The 21,072-nt window shown below is 39.4% G+C and overlaps 1 protein-coding gene across 1 annotated transcript in view; it reads right to left on the bottom strand.

Annotated features, from left to right (window-relative positions):
* chsy3 (chondroitin sulfate synthase 3) overlaps positions 1-21,072 on the bottom strand; it is a 45,307-nt gene that overhangs the window by 20,998 nt on the left and 3,237 nt on the right. The window contains exon 2 of the mRNA XM_036595337.1: positions 20,378-20,661. Within this exon, the coding sequence (XP_036451230.1) occupies positions 20,378-20,661 (284 nt within the window). The remainder of the gene's footprint in view (positions 1-20,377; positions 20,662-21,072) is intronic.

Raw genomic sequence — 21,072 nt, 5'->3', positions numbered from 1 at the left:
AGTGGGAATTAATTATAATTGCACAAGTCAACAACATGTTTTCAAGGAAAAAAGAAAGAAATACATCATACTATGCTGGCACAATGATGAGTTCATTACAGCGTGACTCTTTGGCATCATCACAGAGGTGTTCTTAAAATGAACAATCCGTTCATCCGTTCGAACAATCCGTTTCCGTTCTGCTTTCCAAACAACAAACTAATCCTGAGCAAGTGTTACGCATTCATTGAGAACTGACGTCTACACTGCTTGCTCACTGGTTAAGTTGCTGCAAAGAATAATTATCATCTACCATCTTGAGGCAATTAGCATAGTCGTTTATCTGCTGCAGTGTAAATAAAGCCTAAAGAAGTTTACATCTCTGTCTTGCACCTGAGGTGGTTGTTTGTTGTCAGAACAAGGGCCAATCCACTGATGCTTGCAGCTCTAGTTCTGAAAAATCCTCACTGCCGTAATATTTATCCAGTGAAATGAGACTGCAAAGGTCACTGAGCACACAAGAATGAAGTCCGGACCACTGAAAAGGGCCTTTAATGCTCTCTGACTATCTATGCTCCAGTGCAGGTCCATCATGGAGAGACAAAGTGTGTTTACATGCACTTAATAATCCCATCATAATTGGATTTCTGGAGTTATTCAAATGGTAACGTAAACAGCACAGTCTGATTTCTTAGATAAGAGTAAGGTCTCGAAATCCGATCAAGAAATCAATCATCTCACAGTGCATTTATCATTATTTAGCAACATTTAAATCATCACTTTATTAGCAGCCTAAATACCACTGCTATGTATGCTACCACTCTTTTTCCACATGTTGTTTAATACAACTAGGCTGGCTCTACTTAAACATGGATATCTTAAACATTTGAAAGCTTTTAACAGACATTCAAGTGGCATATTCTTCACTTTGTGTGTTCCAGTTTTACAGTAAAACCTTCACAAAAAGCCTTATTCTGAATATTACTGCATCAGTCTAGTCAAAACCTAGTCGAAACCTTTTACTGTAAATTTTTACTTTATATAAATGAAATTTGTATATACAAAATGTGTGCATTTGTGCATTTAACATGCCCATTTCACATTCATTCAGATTAAAAACATTAGGCACACAAGTGCCCCTGGATAAATATGTGTAGCTTTGAGAATACACTCTGTATTAAAGTGCCTAAAACCTCTGCAGAAACACTGCCATCCAAGCAACCTTGTTTTAACAAGCAAACACCAAGAGAGTTAGGCTAGGCGGTACTGCCTTAAATTCATATTATGGCATGATTTAGGGTTGCAATCGTAATAGTGCATTTGTTTCCATAAAAAAGGGCTGATGTCTTGCTAGAGTCGTCCACTGCAGCACTGTGTGTCATTACTATGGTGCAATATTGTAAGCAAGGGATTATGGACTCATTTCATGCTTGTAAAGAACTACTTATCAGTTGTCATAAAGACAGGATACAAAGACACAGTGGGAATTCAACATAATGGCCATCCTTATTCTCTCTTATTATCCCCGAGTATGGTCTGTGTGACTGCTACTGAATGCTGTGTAATCTTCTCAAAATTAAACTAAAATACATTTTTAGCCTTGTTAAATGTGAACTGCCCCTAATAACAATCCACCCCAACTCTGATATTACAGATCACTGACACAAGCCATGTGTTAGCTGTTCAAACGTCAAAGACATTCCTGAAGGTTTAATTGTCAAAATACTATCTTGACATCACATAATATCTGCCAGCTGTTCCTATGTTCATACTTTCCACAGTAGAAAGAGCAATTTCCTCTACCAGCTCAGAAACACAAAGATCTGGCAATCTGTTGACTGCAATGACATGTTCATCCTGAGTATATTCTGTAATTGAAGTGAGTAATTAACATGAGGCTGTTTTTGGCTTAATTGAGGCGTTTTGCACACACTAGACTAACAACATGGCACCTTAAAATAAACACTTCATTTGAACTAACTATTATACTCCTTTGACAAAACAGAAAAAGGATAAAATGAGCTGAATCTCGACGAGAGACTCTTGAGAATGAGATTTTCTTTGGGCTAGTGACAGTGCGCACGAACTGCCACAGTCTGACAGCTCACTCTCTCGGAGCGCAATCATCTCTCCCTTGTTTGGATTCAATCATGCAGGGAAGTCAGAGCATCCAGCAGGTTATAATCCACTCCAGCTAAGGATTACCATGAAACAGAGGTTATCATCAGCCACACAAGCGAGTGCGGAAAGCTAAATTGGGCTACTCTGAAAAAGTGTTGTCCAATCATAATTTCGACTTCATTAATTTCTTTATGGAATGCTTGTGATTAACACTCCCACCGTCTTGTGGCGCCGTTTATGCTGCTATAAAGTTAACGTTCTTTATTCTAAAGTTAGCAATGACCTTATCCCCCTCTTAATGCTGAGAGTGGCTTCTATAACAAGCACCTTCCTGAAGGATGGATGACGGAGGAGGACTTTGGCAGTGACTTTGTCAATTCATTGGCAAGCAGAAAAATAAGTAGTTCCACTTCAGTTATGCTATAAAGATGAAACCTAGGAGCGGCCGGTACCTCATTATACAATTTTGGCAGGCACTGTCGATAAGCAAGGCAATTTATTTTAAGTGGTTGTCACCAATTAAAACATGACTTTTATGCAAAACTGACGTTTATTTTCAAGCTGCTCCCCCACAGTGCAGTGGCGAAGTGTTCAATGTTGTTGTTGTGTAGACAGATGACAATCATGTAGGGCTGACAGTAAATGATAATGCTGTAATATCTGGATGCGCACAGATGCTGCATCTATCCATCATCCTGTCCTGTGCTGACAAGTTGGAGGTGCTGAATAGGTTCCAGTAAGGCTCCACTGAGGCTGTGTGGCACAATGCATTAGTCTGAATAAAGCTGTGTCAGTAGAGCTCTCAGTGGATTGACCCTCTCTCGTCCTGTCCTGGACTGCATGACAAACAGACTTGGCCCGGGATCTGTCAGGCAGGAGTGCTGAGGTCATCATCGTCCGCCTACCTCCTCTGTTCTGGACCCCGAAGGACGAATCTGCCACATATCTACATGCAAATTGAGCTGTCTACTCTTTATGGAGTGTAATTTTCACTCATGCATTTTCGAGGCTCTCTGTCAACCTGTTAAACCTATTTTCACTTTCTAGTGATTTATAAGTCTATATATTCAACAAGATGTCAATAAACAACTGCAGCCTAGGAGGCGACATGGTGGGAAAGACGGTACAAAAACAGTACCACCCAAAAACCACAATGGCGCAGTTCTACAACCTGCCACTTTAAGCTATTTATGCCATGATACCATTAATGGAGTTGATACTATATGCAGAAAAACACTCTTAAGGGGTTTAAAGGTTCTGAAGGTGAGTCAGTAAAGTAGCCACTCTAATCCTTCAGGCATTAGCTAAGGTTGTATAACGCATGTAATCTTTTTATAGATTCAGGTCCTAGTGCTGTGAAATTATTGAATTTGAGGCTCAATTTGCCTCAATTTGCAATTATGAAACACTATCACTGTATACAATGTATATTGTCACGGATTCTGGACATCATGATACTGTTGATTTTCCTTTGGAAATCATCACTGTGTTTAATTACATGCACCCCAATTTCAGGCACATATAAATGAAACATTTAATCTTAACCTAAAAATACGTCAAAGAAAGAACAAATCAAACATTGTTTCAGAGACCACTCTGTCAAAGCTATGTAGTTTAAACCAGCCAGCACCAGAGCAGACAGGTGATGGGCCTTTATTGTGCTGGATTAGCCTTGGTGTTCAGGCGGCTAGGTGAGCCGAGCCCTGCGCATGCTAATGCAGGCCGTGCAGGCAGACTGCTGGTGGGAAGCACAGAGGTAGCTGAGCACAAAGCCTTCCTCAGTGCCCTCCACTAAAACTCTCATTAACATGCCCTGCTCCAGCTCACTCTCAGCCCCATAAATCATACTCCTGTCCTCCACATGCTGAATACATAAACAGTGCCATTCAGAAAGAGAGAGCTGAACACAGAGCTGAGGTGGACAGGGAAGCCAGGGTTCCTAAACTTTTTCAGCCCAAGACCATGTAATTATTTAATTTAATACATGGTTTCTCTAACGTCTATGTCGCTTGACCATATGTAATAGGTTTATACTCACAAATGAGCGTAACTTCATTCAACTAATGTCATATGACTTCATTAAGCACACTGGTTATTGATCTTGTTAGGTTACATCAGGTCTCAGGTCTTCAGAAAATCACTCCCAGTTATATCTATAATGTAACAAACAGCAGCTGCACCACTGCCATTATGGTTGTAATCAATGTTTACAAATGTAAACTTACATACAGACCAATGAAAGTTAAACAGTGACACAACTTTTCATAACTTCTCATTCCAACAATTAGCTTTTTTTTTTTTTTGGGTATTTGCACTCAGCTCCCAAAAAGCTACCCTCAGGCTAGCTGCTTCAGTAATCGATTCGGATGACTGTGTGAGAGCAATCCCATGCAGGGTGCAGCTGTCTCAGAGGGCTTGGTGAAATCCAGGGCAAGCTTTTGCCAATGCTGGTCTTGGAGAGGGACAGTTGGAGCAAAACATGTCAACTCTTTATAATGTGGCTGGTACAACTAACACAGCTAACTAAGAAATTCACCAATGCTGCCACAGGCGCTGATCAGTGCCCATGCTTTTGGTGTTCTTGGCCAAAGAAACCATGGCAGCTTGCAATGAGATGGACATGATTAAATGTGTGTCTCTAAACAAAAGCGAGAGTTTTACTGAACATTTGTGCCACAGGCGAAAGTGAGAAGGCGGATGTGAGCTCAGAGGTTTGACAGTGTTAGGCCTTACGCCAGTTTGGCAGTAACGTGGGTCCAGGAAACTGCATCGCGAGGCTCAAGGCTGGGACTCAGCATTTATCTCCAGTACCCTGTACTGTTCCAACAATTAATTGCTGTACAGCATTCCAAGCCAGCATGATAGGAAAGCTTCAAGAACTTAACAAATTAAAAAGTCATTCAACATTATGGATTCATACAAAGTAAAGCCCGACTGTAGCAGCGGGCAGTGCACTGGTTCATCTGGTGTACCAGTTGAAATTCTTCCTGTTCCTCATACCAGTTTTGTTATAACTATTATACGGGTATGCCACAAATAAGCACAGATAACACAACGAACAAACAGTGCAACCCATGCTAGCATTTACCTATCTGCCTGGGTGGCTGGGCCAAGGATGTTTCAGTCATGTTTCAAATGAAAATGAAAACGCAGCAGTCACTCGATCATAACCCACTGTCTAGTCTGCTGCATCTGAAGATGTCTGCCTTGTTTCAAGGCAGCGGATATAAAGGAATTGTTGACTTTTGGGGTTTGCCACAGCCTAAAATCAAAGAGGCCTGCATAAGTACTAGTATGACTTGATCATAGCAAATTTGAACAAAAAGCTGTCAACCAAGAAGCCTTGAACAAACAGAAATGTCAAACAATATTTAGTGTCGTTTTTCCTGGCATGTGGAACTTCTGTTTTTATTATTTTGGACGGTAAACAAATTTCAGATTTACTTTGGTTGTTAAAAATGGTTCTTACTAAAAAAAGAGAGCTTCCCAGAGTTATAAGCCACTGCTAACCTACAGAAATAGGTTTACTTAAGCATACAAAATTTTATATAAAACTGTGTACACTGTGATATATATATAGAGATCATCAGAAATATTGTGTTTTTGGCCATACCACCCACCACTAACCCACTGATTCAAGGAGCTCTTTAAGGACTTTAATGGTTTCTTGCTCTTATGTTAGCAGACAGTGAAAGGCCGACAGCAACCAAAAACACACACACTATACACACACATACATACACATATATATATATATATATATATATATATATATATATATATATATACACATATATATACACACATATACACACACATATATATATATATATATATATATATATATATATACATATATATATATATATATATATATATATATATATATATATATATATATACATATATATATACACACATATATACACATATATATATATATATATATATATATACACACACACATATATATATATACACACACATATATACACATATATATATATATACACATATATACACATACATATATCTCATTTCCATTTTTTTTGAGTTTATGAATTTTTGCATGAATTTTCTTAAAAAAAAAACTATATTACTGTTTAGCTAAAACTGAAAAAAATGTGAGAAAAACAGACATTGTCTGAAATTATCGGTTATTGGACATTTCAGCTCATTTTATTAGTGCACATGATAATGTAGGCCTTTCAGATGGGCTCTAAAACAAGGTAATACATTCATACAAAGCAAATGTTTTCACAGCTTTTGTCCTCTTCTGAAAGAGAAAATAACAAAAAATGAACTCAGCACTGGAGTTGTACTAACATCGTTTAGCGTCTGACCTCAGTGTGTGCTGTTCCATGCTAACGCATAATTGTTCCATGCAGGTAGACGAAAAAAGCTAGAACAAACAAAGACTATAAATAAAACATAAGTGCAAGTCATGCATATGAATGCATGCAAACCTTTCCAAGGTCTCCTTTCAGCATAACCCCTTCAGAAGTGTTACAGAGAGAGGAACAGAATCTAAAGCAATCTGAACAGGGTCACTGTCATTCAACTGCAACATGTACTCACACAGGGACCGTGGTCAGTGGACAGCAAGCTCATCAGACTTCAGGACATCTACAAAAAACACACCTCTATATCCCGACTTGTTAAAGAAGCATATTGTAGGAAAAATATAAACACTGCATACAGATACTACAACCATTTTACAGCATCAATCTGGATTCATGTCATTCTTATGCATTCCAATTATGCTTCTTTCTTCTCCAATGAACTACTGAATGATTTAATGACTGCAACAGGAAGATAATCTAGTGGTGTAAACAGTGAAAGATATATATTTAACAGTCTTACACAACAAACAACAACTGACAGTATTATAGATGTGTAGCAAATGTGTTGCCTTTCCTAAATGTAACAGCATCTGTGCACTCAATCATTTTTCTATACGTGGCCATACAAGAGCGGTACTATGTATGGGGTCAAGTGAGGCCACTGTGTGTGAAGGCATGGACAGGGCAAGCCAGAGCAGCTTAGACTGGTTCACTGCTGCCTTTGAGCAAGGAGCCACGTTAGCAAACACAGAGCCTGAATCAATACACGCCAGATGCACAACCAGCAGCAGCAAATACTGACATACTGAAGTCAATGTGGTTAGAATGAGCAAAAATAGACACAGGGGTAGCTCAGGATGCATAGGTAATCAAGGTGTCACAAGATCTGTGCTGAAAGTCATGTGGAGAACTGACTTTTCGTGTGTTGGGGGGGTTAATGTCCAGGCTTCGTCAGAGCCCTAACAGAGATACGCACTTCAAAAGGAATCATGGACAACCACGTTTGCTTTTGTATACAAGCCTGTGTTCGTGTGTTTCTGTTTATGTGCTGGTGACTCACAGTAAAAAAACGGATTTACGCTCGGGGTAGTAAATCCCCACTGTTGTCCTCTCTTATTCATGCCACAAAGGAAGAGAGAGAACAAAGAGTGTAAAATGAATAATTTGCTATCTAGTTGAGTGTTTTTTCTTACCTTTGTGTTCTTCATAAAGGATTCTGCTGTTTAAAGTCAAAGTGAATTGGAAATCAAAACGCCTTTTTCCTCTATAATGTGACGTATTTCCAACTGAAACAGGCTAGTATGGCAGGAAGAAATTGTGGGTGGGACATTCTTAATTTTCAGGATTTGATTGGATTGTAAAAGGCAGGGATTCTGGAATGAACACCATGTCAAGACTTGTCAGCAGAATCCATCTATTTTGCAGAAAAGGAAAGAAAAGTAAGCAATTTTTTTTCCAAAAATGAAGTACGACAATATTTTGCTATGTATTTCTGTAGTTTTTGAAACACACTAATTTTTTTCTTACTTTTTAAGACATAGACAAGGCAAAGCGCCAGTTAGTAGGCTAGCCTGCTCTCACTTTTCACGCTCGTTTTCTTGGCACAACAGCACAAAATATTTCAACACTGCTGTTGTATTTTTGAGCGCTTTTAAATGGCAATTTAACAGTGACATTCATAATGTCAGTGAGGGCAAACCACTTTACTCAGTCAATGAGCTGAACAGCTCACCAACCAATCAGCACTCAGTAGCAGTAATGCTAGCCTTTCACTGCCCAAAACCTATATGCTGTAGAAAAACAGAAATATACTGGTAAATTTTCATAGACTTTTTAAATGTAATACTTCCTTCAACTTTCCATAATTAAAGGAAGTTCACGCATAAATGGCTAGAAATGTTAACATCTTAATCTACATTCATCTCCATTCACTGAGGACTCATTCGAGGACACCTGCACCACTCTGCATTCATGTTTTTGGTATAATGGGAGAAATAGTAAGTGGTCAAGCATAAACTGGCTCTAGCGTTTCCACTTTGCCATTTTATCGATGGGAAAACCTGTGAAAACACCCCTACTGGATTTTTGCAGATCTATTTGTTGTTCTTATGCAAATTCTTTTTTGGCCCAGTATGAAGCATAAAGTGTTCAGTCGCAGATGAATTCTTCTATATAAATAAATTAACTGACCATAAAGGAACTCCCAGTCAATTGCAACTGCACTTCTTAAAAATAATATATAGACAAATGTAAACATGCATTTAAATGTACAGTGTATTAAGTATAATTTTAAAAATTATTCTGTGCAATGATACGGCCCCACATGCGTTTGATGACATTACATAAGCATGTTAAAACTGGTAGCTTCAAAGGGTCTACTGACCAGCCTGAGGAGAATTACTACACAGTTTAAAATTTGCCAAGTAGCCTCCAGCACTTAGGGCCACAGTGCCACAAGTAGATGTGGGTTATTCCTTGATGACAAATAACAGTGTCAACATGGTTAGTTTTTGATGACGAATATCAGTGTCAACATGGTTTAATGTCAAATATGTGTAAAGTATATTCACAGTAATGTCTGATGTTCCAACTGTCAAAGCGGTTTCAGTTTTCAAGCACCACCATCTAAAGTAACACCCCAGTTACTCAAGCAAAAGATATAACATCCGTGGTCCGTTCACGTTCATTTTACACAAAGTACAACTTGTTAAAGAGACTCACAAAAACATAACCAATTATTTAGAAAACCAAATGTTGCAGAAATAAGTCTAATAGTTATTACCAATATTAAACACCACATTTCAAATGAGTATCCACTTGGATATTCAGTTAGATCACTGGACAGAAAGACAAACAGGCATACACCACACACACACTCACACACATACATATGTACCACCAGCTCTCACAGCAACCATCTGTCAGGGCTTTCGGCACAGCTATGCTACACACTGCACCTTTCAGTATTTCACAGTGAGCACTCAGCTCAGGCACAGGAAAGCCAGTATGAATACTCATTCCTGAAGCCCAGTAATGAAGTGGTGCACATATTTACATAGCATACACTGCCCTACAGACTTCACACTGAGCAGTCAAACATATAAGTATCTGCAATAACCCTAAACAATGCAAACAATAAATTGCTTTTGAATTTTCTCTTCTAAAATATACTGTAAATTAAAAGCTAATTCTTCCAAATTATTTTGTTCCTTGGTGTGCAGTACAGCGGTGCCATGACTGTTTAATACTTGTCCAGTCACTTCAGTTGAATTTAATATTCCAATTTATAAGCCTTTATTTAAAAAAATATTCTCCCAAATGAATGAACGAATGAATGAATGACTCTTAAGGCTACAGGCTACCACACTCCACCAGTGACTGCATCTACTGACCACAAATCAACAGTAGGTGATGTGTGGCTAGAAATTTACACCAAGTAAAATGTTAATTCTAACTGTCTGTTTGCACATCAGGTAAGATTACTAGCCTAGTCACATAGCACTAGCCTTCACCTTGTATCTTTACTCTTTAGATGGTTGCAAAAGAATTACTATACTAAGACTAGCAAATTAAACAACTGTTTTCAGGTGAGCTCCTGTTTTGTTGGAATGAAAAACTGCGGCACACCACATCCTTCATGGATAACATTGAACATCCCTGGTCTAAACAGATAAGAAACACTGACAAAAAACAAAATGAAAGGGTTCCAATGGAGCTTCTGTGCAAAATCAGTCTGTTAACGTTTAACATTTTTTTATTAATTATTACTAATTCTGACTAAAACATAACACAGGCTCCTCACTGCCCTCTGGCACAGTATAGACTTTAAAGAGCTCATTGTTCTTACACTTAAGAATGTATAGCTTCAGAGAGAAGCTAATTTGCATCAGAAATCCTAATTTACAATTCGATCTTTTAAACTTTCATGACTATCCAAATCTTCAAAAATCCTGACTCATCCTTATAACCTATATTAAACCTCCAATGACTTTGATGTATTACCTTTTAAATGAAGACTAGGGTCTTCACATCTGCTTGTATTAAAATGTAAAGGAACAGTTCCAGTGTAGGGGCTAGACAACAGCACAAGCTGCTCTGCTTCGTTGCACTGTATTCACACTTAACTGAAAGATTCAAGGAATGGAGCAGTGACTGTGCCTGGCCCACTCTAGCAAAGGCTTGCCTTCAGAATGTCAAGCATGTACCTCCCATTTCTAGAAATTCAGTGTTCTGACTTTCCTTCACAGAAAAATCTAAGTGGCTTCAACTGAACGTGTTCCCCCACCCCTCTCCTGACAACAGATTTGCATTTCAGACCCTGTTTATTCATCCACAGTCCAAAGTTGTGAAGAAGAGAACGACTCATCATTGAATCCCTTCTCAGGTAGAGCAGCCAGCTGCATTCCCTTAGAGTCTCAGCCATAGATGATGCAATGTCAGTTGCTTTATGAAACAGTCCTTTTGCCAGGTTGCACTTCAAAGTTTTAACCTGGAGCACCACTCAGGACCTCTAAACGACACTGACACCTCTGAGGCTTTCTCCGTTGTGTTCAATCATTTCTTAAATATTCATTTTCAGCCTGAACAGACACAAAACTATCTAAAAGGAAGCAGAAGGAGACAGTAGAGACCTTGAAGTCCAACGCTTTGACATTTGGACAAGAAGCTCCATCCTCCTGGCACGCATCTTTGGCTCCAATTTGAGGGCAGATGGCAAGATTAGCAGTTTCAGCGACATTCCAGAGGGGAGGTGGGCAGAGGAAGAAGAAGGAGGTTTTCTTCCATATCATTCTTTTAATTCTGTATTAGTAATTGGTACTGGGGGGCTGTATGATAGATGTGGGGCTAATACATTTCATTTTCACGTGCTTTATAGCTCATGTTTGGAAGTGGTTCAGTGTAAGAGCTCGGTCTCTGATTGAAGTACCTTGAAAGTAGAGCTTGCATTTTGGGAGATCTAATTACTTCGTAGGATTAAATGGCCAGAGGACACATCATTACATCGTTAGCCTACATGTGCTATTCTGAATTGGTTAGCTGGATGGGACTTGGCATCTTCTTCCTTAGAAGGTAGATGAAAGACATAGTGCCACTCACTGCCGACAGCAAGTGTCCCTTTCATTTTGCTAATTATGTTTATCGCATGATTGGAAGTAGAATGTGCGTCTTACTCGTGGTGACTAATACATTTGCATTTGTTGCATCTCCAGTTAAGACTACATTATTGACGATGCAATCACAATATTCAAATATTCATGTAAATCGCAAGCTTGTCTTATGTAATCGTTTTAAAAAAGGCTGCAATGAATGCATTCTGAGCAGTCAAACACTAACTGCACCAAAATCATTTCCAGTTAGAAGCAGAACTATTCTTTAAATAAGTACCAGGAGTGCACTCACTGAGATCAGATGTTATTGCTGGGTGTTTTGCAAGCATTATGGCACATCACAGGTGTTCCTACCACCTGGCAAATGCCAGATATTTCCAATGTGTGGTCAATAAGCATTGGAACAAACTACTCTCACTTCATAATCACAGACACAAGCTCTTAAAATAATGCAAAACAAAATGCATTTCAGCTAGTGATGAGTGGGGGATATGTTTGTTGCTAATTCCACCATAATATCCCTCAAAACACACAAACTACAAGTAAACAAAAACATTTTTTATTCAATATTGCATTTCATGTGATGATTAATTAATTAAATAATTCTTCAGGAGTAAACAGGGAAGCAAAAATATAATGTGAATAATCATAGAAAAAGAAAAGTAAATACAGACCTAAAAAAACAAATAACATGGCCCCAGGCCATTTCAGGTAAGGCACAGCACTGTGCCCGAATTCCTAATTACCTCATCCAGCATCATAAAAATGTCAGTGCTGTCTGTTAAGTCTCACAGCAAGGCAACCTAGCAAAAACCCCAGGGGGGTAATGATACCCTCAGCTCACAATTCTATTTGAGTCACGATACTGGAATCTCAATAAAGAGCTACATGGGGGGGGGATTCTGTCCCTGACATCTCTGTCCCCATCCCCACATAATTCAACACCATTCCCTCCACATCACCACATTACCTGACACCATACCCACCCCACCTTACCCCAACAGTATCACCATCTCATCGAAACATATCCACCTACTGTCCCTATAACTAGAAATATGAAAACATTTCATTCCTGAACAAAGATTTCAACTGTCATTCTGCAGTTTATCACTGAATCAAAATCTCATATTACCAACTAAACAGCAAATGAAATGAACCAGCAGATTTTGTTCATTCTGCTGTCCATTAATGGTTCTACTGATGGCGAGGTTTACTTCACAGACGTATCTAAATCTGGTGTTTTTAAAGTTTTTTTGGTGTATAAAACAACAAGTCTGTCAGGCTATTGGGTATCTCCTAGGCCAGGGGTGGGGAAATGAGGGCCAGAGTCCAGCACAGTCTGTTTTTTTTTTTCCTGCTCTAGCACACCAACTAAACCTGGTTATTACCCAATGAACTGTATCAGGTGTGCCTGAGTAGGAAAATCACCAAACTGTGCAAGAATCAGGCCCTCCAGGAATGGAGTTCCTCAACTCTGCCTTAAACACATATAACCGGGGCTCCCGAGTGGCGCAACCGTCTAAGCGTTGGCCCTATCATCAGGAGATTGCGAGTTCGATCCCTGGTGATGCTACAGCCATCCGTAGCCGGGAGTCCAAGAGAGCACAACTGGCCTCGCTCTCTCTGGGTGGGTAGGATGGCCCCTCCTTCTCCCCCCATCACCGAACGCGATGCTAGTCAGCACAGGCGTCTGTTAGCTGACGTAACAGATCTGGCGGTTGGCGCTTTCCTCCGAGCGCGTTCGGCTGTCCAGTGACGTTGCGTGAGCGGCACTTCGAAAAGAAGCGGTGGCTGGCTTCACAGGTCTCGGAGGAAGCCTGTGTTAGCCTTCACCCTCCTAGCGTTGATAGCATCGTGTGACTGGGGGAGTCCTAACTAGCGGGTGGAATTGGAGACGATTAAATTGGGGAGAAAATCGGGTAAAAATTAAAATAAAAAAACAAACAAACAAACACATATAACCATATCTGGAGCTTTACATTCAGAATATACCCACAAAAACTTCAAGGTAAGGGCGGATTGCTAAGCTGTTTGACAGCAATGGTTTCTAAGTAGTGACGGGAGGAATTAGACAAGGTAGAACACCACAAGCATGAGACTGGTCTGTAAAAAAAACAACAGGTTGAGCATCTGGAATGAACTGTTCTTTGCTGCTGTAAAAACAAAAACTGATCCCTTCATTACTATTCCTGCGATATTAAGAGACATTACTATTCCCACAGAAACGTTTAGCCCTATTACCACTGTTACCGCTGGAAAGCATTTTATTTCGCCTACCTGCAGATTACCATGGAAATCTGCTGTGTTACTGCTAATGATGCAGCTCTCTGAAGAAGAAAATGGTCAACTGTATCCATAATACCGTCCTCATAATACAGCTGGAAGGCAGGAAGCTGATGAGTGTGACAATAAATACGCTGGTGTGGGTTCATTTGATTGTGACCTTTGCACTACACGCAAACAGCAGTGTAGATTAACAAGCAGCAGTAAAAAAAAACGCCAGTATTTCGTGAAAAGGCAATAGTAGTGGATGGCATATCAGTTGGACTTTTTCCTAAACTACTGATATGTTACAAATACACCACATAATGAAAAACACACACAGCGTTAAACATGCTAACGGGAACCCCTTACCTCAATGACTGAGTCTGCCTACTTGTAGTAATCCCTTATCCCTTGTTTAGTCCCTTACAGTCTGAGTTAATCAAGGATGCAAACAGGTAAGGGGTAAAAAATTGAGACAACTGTGTAGATAGAGAAACAACCGAAAACACCCGCAGACCACTCTGCTTTAGCCCAATGTCCGATTCATTAAAATGATTTCAATATAAGATAAAGACAACACGAGTAAACACAAACTGCAGTTTTTAATTGATCATTCCATTTGCTGAAGATAAAGATTTATTCAAAATGAGTCATCACTGGCAGCAACAACTGCAATCAAACATTTGTGATAACTTGTGATGAGTCTTTCACATCACTGGGGAGGAATTTTAGCTTACTCTTCTTTGCAGAATTGTTTTAATTCGGCTACATTGGAGGGTCTGAGCATGAATTGTCCGTTCAAGGTCTTGCCACAGCATCTCGAAGGGATTCATATCAGAATTTTGACTCAGCCAATATGAAATATTGTTTCTTTTAAGCCATTCAGAGGTGGACTTGCTTGTGTGCTTCAGATCACTGTCCTGCTGCATAACCCAACTACCCTTCAGATTTAGGTCACAAACTGACAGGCAGAAATTCTCCTCCAGGATTTTCTTGTAGAGAGCTCCAGACCATCAACTACCACCACCATGTTTGACTGTTGGTATGATGTTCTTACGCAGTGTTAGCTTTCTGCCAGATGTAACGGGACCCAAATCTTTCATAAAGTTCCCCCTTTGACTCATCAGTCCACAGAACATTATCCCAAAAGTCTTGGGGGTTATCTAGATGTTCTTAAGCAAATACAAGATGAGCTTTGGTGGTCTTTTTGGTCAGCAGTGGTTTGAACCTTTCTTGTAGAATCGTGTACACTGACCTTAACTGAGGCAAGTGAGGCCTGCAGTTCATTAGATGTTAATCTGGGTTTGTGACCCCCTGGATGAGTCGTCTATTCAAAATTTTCACCACTATTCAAAATTTTCTCCATTTGAGGTTATTGTCTCTCATTGTGGTTCACCGGAGTCCCAGAGCCTTAGTAATGGCTTTTTAACCATTTCCAGACTAGACTAGACAGATTTCAATGACTTTGTTTCGCCTCTGTATTTGGATCTCTTCAGAACGTGGCATCATGTGCTGCTTTTTGAGACCTTCTAGCCTGCTTTACATTGCCAGGCAGGTTCTACTTAATTACTGTTCAACAGGTCTGGCTGTAATCATGCCTGGGTGTGGCTCGTGAAACTGAACCCAATAGTCAATTGAATTTGATTAACTGGTTGACCTGTATCAGAAGTGAAAAAGTGGTATCAGTGTATCTCTACCTTTGGGGTTCAAAAATACCTGTCTAACTCTAATGATAAATTGCCACATAATTAATTGTGACTAACATTTAAATAGTCTTTTTTGTGTAAAGGCAATACAGCACTATAGAATAGAACTTTGTTGTTTTCCTAAGACCCATTACATTAACAAAATGTACATGTATTCAGCCCAAAACCAACTGATTAAAAAAGCATGTGTGACATGAACATATAATTGTGAAAGCTAAACACTATGCAGGTCAGGTGATGTAATACATGTGACAGTCCAATTGCATTCGATGGCAAAATTAATATAATTCTATTAACATAACTAATACAATGCAGCTCTCATCTCCATCAATATGTAACGTGCACATCTCTGCATTGTGACGTTTGTCCTGTTACATTCCTAATAACCACCTATGAAGCAATCCAGAACCAGTATGCTGCATAGAGATTAGTTCTCAATCTAGCTGCTCGAATGGGAACTGCTTATCTACATGGCCCGTCCCTAAACCTCACTCGGAGGACCTTGCTTCTCTTTCTCTACGGGAAACCGTCTAGATTAGCAACTTCCTGATCACAATCTTACACACGTTTTCAGTTGAACGGATATTCAGCAACATGAAGCTTTTCACAAACATGATTTGCGTGGTCTGGTCTTTCTCTTACATACACCTGAGCTGAACACACATAGTTGTACAGAAGCATAATATTATGTTACAGTGCACGAAACATGAAATTGGTCTGTGTACGCACAAGCCTCTCTCCCGCTCACATACACACACACACTCAGTAAGCACAGGCAGACACAAAGCAGCATGCTCAGAAAGGACATCACAAGCAGAATTTAAGCATTATCGCTGAAGTCACCTGGGTGTTCTGAGTACTGCTGATTGTACAGACAGCCCTCTGCAACAAACTCTATTAAACTTCAGGCACAGAATTGTAATCCTGATCAACAACAAACACTGCAGACAGCAAATGTAAATACATTTTCAGATTAAGACAACAGCTTGATTTAGCAGTATTATCACAACAATAACAGGAATCATTCCAATTCTACATGTTAAACGTTTTACATGTTCAATTATCCATTCTTGTAGCAAAGTAATCAAGGGCAGGGTAGCTGTACACCAAGGATAACTATATTAACCATGCTACAGGTAGAAAAAAAGAACATGCTCAAACAATGGACAAGATGATGTAAGAAGGTTGAGTAAAGCCTTCACTTATTTTTCTACAAGCCCTTTTGAAAAATACAGGGACGCACCAATACGGGAACTACGAGCCAATGATGATATACATTACTTTCCAAAGACATATTTGCAGATGCAGACACGTAAATATTTGTAATATGCAGAAACTGAGACTAGATTCACCTCAATTAGCACTATGGAAAAATGTACCATTTATTTTTATAGTGTTACAAATAGTAGAATAAGTAGAATAAATAAAATGCAGATATTTTAGGGTCACCTTAACACTGAACTCTTCTGTAGTACAATAAATGTCATCAAATAAGGGTTTGACATTTGCCTGATGCTGATCATTTTTCTTTGAGCAATTATCTGCTGATGTAAATGACTCCAATATCACTGTGCACTGTGCAGAAAAGCACCAGCCAACAACTGTTTCATTATAAAGTCACATACAGAAGTCTAATATTCAGAAATCTAATATACATAAAGCTCAATAAAGGTGTCAATGTGATTACATGTGCTGTGTTTATGAGCTTCACGTGGTGCTGTAATGCTAGTTATATTATAACCAGTGTAATAATACGCATGAAAACAACGGTGTTTCAAAATGTATGTGGAGTGAACAGTGTTGTTTGAACGCACTGAACAGAAGGAATCCTGGGGATTTGGAGGAGTGTTGTTTTCGTGGGAGGGATTCTGTTTCTCAGCTTTGTTTAGAGAAGAAGTTGGCTCGGATCTCCTTGAATTTCTGCTCGAGCCAATGTGAGGACCTACTTTGCTTTGTGGTATTGTGATGTTTACGGAATTGGGTTTGAGAGTCTAAACAGAAAAATAAAGTTCATTCCACAGTGGCAGCCTGGGTTCATGTGAAGAACCTATAATGCTATAAAACTAAAATCACATGTGTTTAAATGCTTCCAAAAGCTGCGGTACTGAAAAATGCTTGGGTTTTTCCATAAAGATGCATTATTTTAGCAGCTAGTGTGGTCCTTTCCAGGTGATTAATCTATTTAATTAGCAATGAACTGCGGTTCCAGGTTTTATCTGAGGAACATTTTAGAGAACGCACAGCTGACTACATTATCAAGTTCACTAATGTTTTACAAACTCATTTCACATCAAGCCATCTAAAGAGTCCCTTTTACAATTGTTGAGGGACCAGTGCACCAAAGTGCTTGCAAATGGAACAAAATGCGTATCACAGGCTGAATAAAACAAATCTTTAATTTGTAAATGCCCACAGATAAATGCCTTTGAAGTCATCAGCATGTGCAATTACACGCAGCGGCAAAAGGGGAAAAGATATATGATGAAAAAAATAAAAGCATGCCTACACCATCACGACAGGCAATGAATTAAACATCACACATGTGCAGAGATACTCTCATTATTGCGGGTAAAGGCACTGGTGGAGCACAGGAGAGTAGGAGAGTGTGGTACCAGAGAGGGTTTAACCCGACTCCAGCCTTGGGGAAAGAGAGAGGCCTCCACTTTAATCAATATGCATATGAAGTTCTTCAGAGCATGAAAGCTATTTCAGTTTACGAGGGATTAAACAAACTGGTGGTGGTGGTGGGATGGGGGGGATAGTCCAAATAACAATGCTACGTATGTTAGTAAAAACTGTCTGTGAATGAAATTTCTTTTTTTCCCCTCTGAAAAGCTTCAAAACTTCCATGGACTTCAATGAATGAGTACTAGAAGATTAAAGTCACTTCTTCACTATTTACAGTTCAACAGTAAGCACATACAGAGCGGGAGTGTGAATTGAGATACTGGATGCTGCCCTGAAAACCCCAGATGAAGTTTACAAGTATGAATTTGTGATCTTTAAAAAAAAGACAGAATAACAGCTCAACTAAGTACCTGTAAACAGGTTAACACTGCGTTCTCTAGTTCAGCTAATAATCTCTTCACTAGCTGAATAAGTCTAAAGCTGTTTGCCTGTAGATGTTAACTGCAAAGATAATACGGCTGCTTGAGTTAGATTTTCTTCCATTGCAAAAGCTGCAAAGACTAAAACGTTGCACAGACTTGCTCTGTATTCAGGCCTACAAAGCTCATTAATAATGAAGGGGCTGAGAATAAGTTAAGAGAGAGATAATAAAATCAGACAGCCAGACGGCAAGCGCACCTAGAGCCGAATGCCCTTAACGACATGATGAATCGACTTCAAGGTTTTGTTGAACAAAAAGATTCAAATAGCACACTACCAACACACCTGTCAGCCACGGCATGCCTTTGGGACACTCCGCAGACCAATGAAACATCTGGCAAGTTTCAAATTAAGAAGAAAATCAAGGCTTGCCTACTCTGAATGTAGATAATGAGGCACTCACACATCATCTGCTTTAGATTTTCTGTGCCTCAGAAGTCAGTTCCTCAGATTCAACGTCTCGCAAAGCAGCTAGCTAGCTGGTATATATGCTAATGTAAAAAGACATGGAAGAGCCGTGCAATGATGAGACATACAGAAGTTAAAATGTTGAGCCAGAACTAAGCAGGACTAGAGAACAAACAAGCTGTTAGAGGCTTTTCAGTCTTTGCCCTCCCAGATTCTTCAGAGATCAGACAGTCAGTGAGAGACCTAGTACGGGTGTGGGAATTCGACACTAAATTCAGAGAAAATCAATTTCAACATCTTTTGAAGCTCACTTCTTTTAGTCTTTTTTCAATTAAAGAGAGTCTGACTGATCAACATACAGAAATATAAATCCTTCCACCAATAAGTAACCACAATGCCTCATCTGCTATGTCTTTTCTCAATCACTGCTCTATCTCCAAATGTTTTCAGGTGACTTCAGTAAAAACAAAATACCATAGTTCCATCAGGTATGCAGTGATTACGAGTGGGTTGTTTGGAACAACGCATTAACTGCTAACAGCACGATAATCCTCTTCACATACTCATTGCCTTTGGCAAACAGCTTTGTACATTCAATAAGGACAGATTTAAACAAGTATATAACACGGGCTGTAGTTTATATAGAAAATATTAGTGTCTTTCCTCCTGATTTTGGGGGAATTACATCATTTGCTTGCCTCCAGTCTGAACAAAAAGTTGTGAAAGTAAAAATACACAAAAGAATAGAAAACTGCATACTACCGAGTGAATGAAATCACACAAACAGTACTTTTACCCTGGGGATAGGAATCATAACCATGTTTGCTATACGAGCAGCCACATTTCTAAACCGATGGTGTTCGAATATTCCAACAGGAAAGCATTTTTGATGCTAATCTGTAACAGATGCTCCCGTTAAATCAGGCTTGTTTAAGAATATAAGTATGTACCCTTGTTCAGTCATGAAGTGAGTCCAAAGATGATTAAGAACAAGTCTCACTTTCTCCACTGGGACAGAGTGATAACTTGTGGTTGCACCAATTACACTGTACAAATTTGTCATCTTTTCGTTTAAAATACTTCTATACATAGCTCTGCTTAGACATTGCAATATCACTTAACACGAGATGCTGTATGAGCTGCATGTGTCTTAACATCCTGTGTGGTTCTACATTGCACACTCCAAAAAACCTCATGCCTTGTTTGACTCGAAAACAAATAATAAGACGGGTCCGAATGTCTGTATATTTGAATAACTGCACCAATCTCTAATTTGGGCTTTTTCCAAAGCCTCTACGGTACTCTAAAGGGTCTGAACGCATAAAGGCTCATGTCTTACCTCGTAGGACCATACACACTGAGTTCCTCCAAAGCGCCTGACACAGCGGCCCACCTCCACATCTTCATGGGTGGTGTACATCTCCCTCAAGCAGGTGCTGATGTGGGGCACCATCCTGCGGAGCACCTCGCGGCTGAAGATCATGCCCGGACCACCCATGCAGAAGTTCTCGCCAGGCTCCAAGGCAAGCTTGCCCAGTTCCTCTGTGGTGCCCAGGCCTGTCTGCCCTAGGTACAGAGGCTTACTGCTGTTGAGCGAGCGCAAGAAAAGCTCCAGCTTTTCACCTGAGAGAGAGGGAGAGAGAGCGAGAGAAAAAGAGAAAAAGAGAGAGATACATATGGATTACCTACGTTGCATTTAATCTTAGTAAAATTCATTGTGCATGTCTTAACAGCTCAGAGAAACAGCTTTCACCTTTTTGACTGAATATTTTATATCCTTTATTACCAAACATGTCATGGTTTATTACCCTACTGTTTGTATAACAGGGTTAATAATAATAATAATAATAATAATAATAAATAAAATAAATTTGAGAAGGGAAACATATCTATTAAGCCTTTTTTTCAGATGTAAGTAATAAAGCGGCTGGCTTATCACTTAGCTGTCCTAAAATGACAGGGTATTTATACTGTTCCAATTTCAGCCCAATGCTCTACAGCATTATCAATTGAAGGCTTTAGTCAAGTCTTTCA

The sequence above is a fragment of the Colossoma macropomum genome, unplaced genomic scaffold (genome assembly GCF_904425465.1).
Source record: "Colossoma macropomum unplaced genomic scaffold, Colossoma_macropomum, whole genome shotgun sequence".
In the NCBI taxonomy this organism is placed as follows: Eukaryota; Metazoa; Chordata; class Actinopteri; order Characiformes; family Serrasalmidae; genus Colossoma; species Colossoma macropomum.
This window is presented reverse-complemented; position numbering and strand designations above follow the sequence as displayed.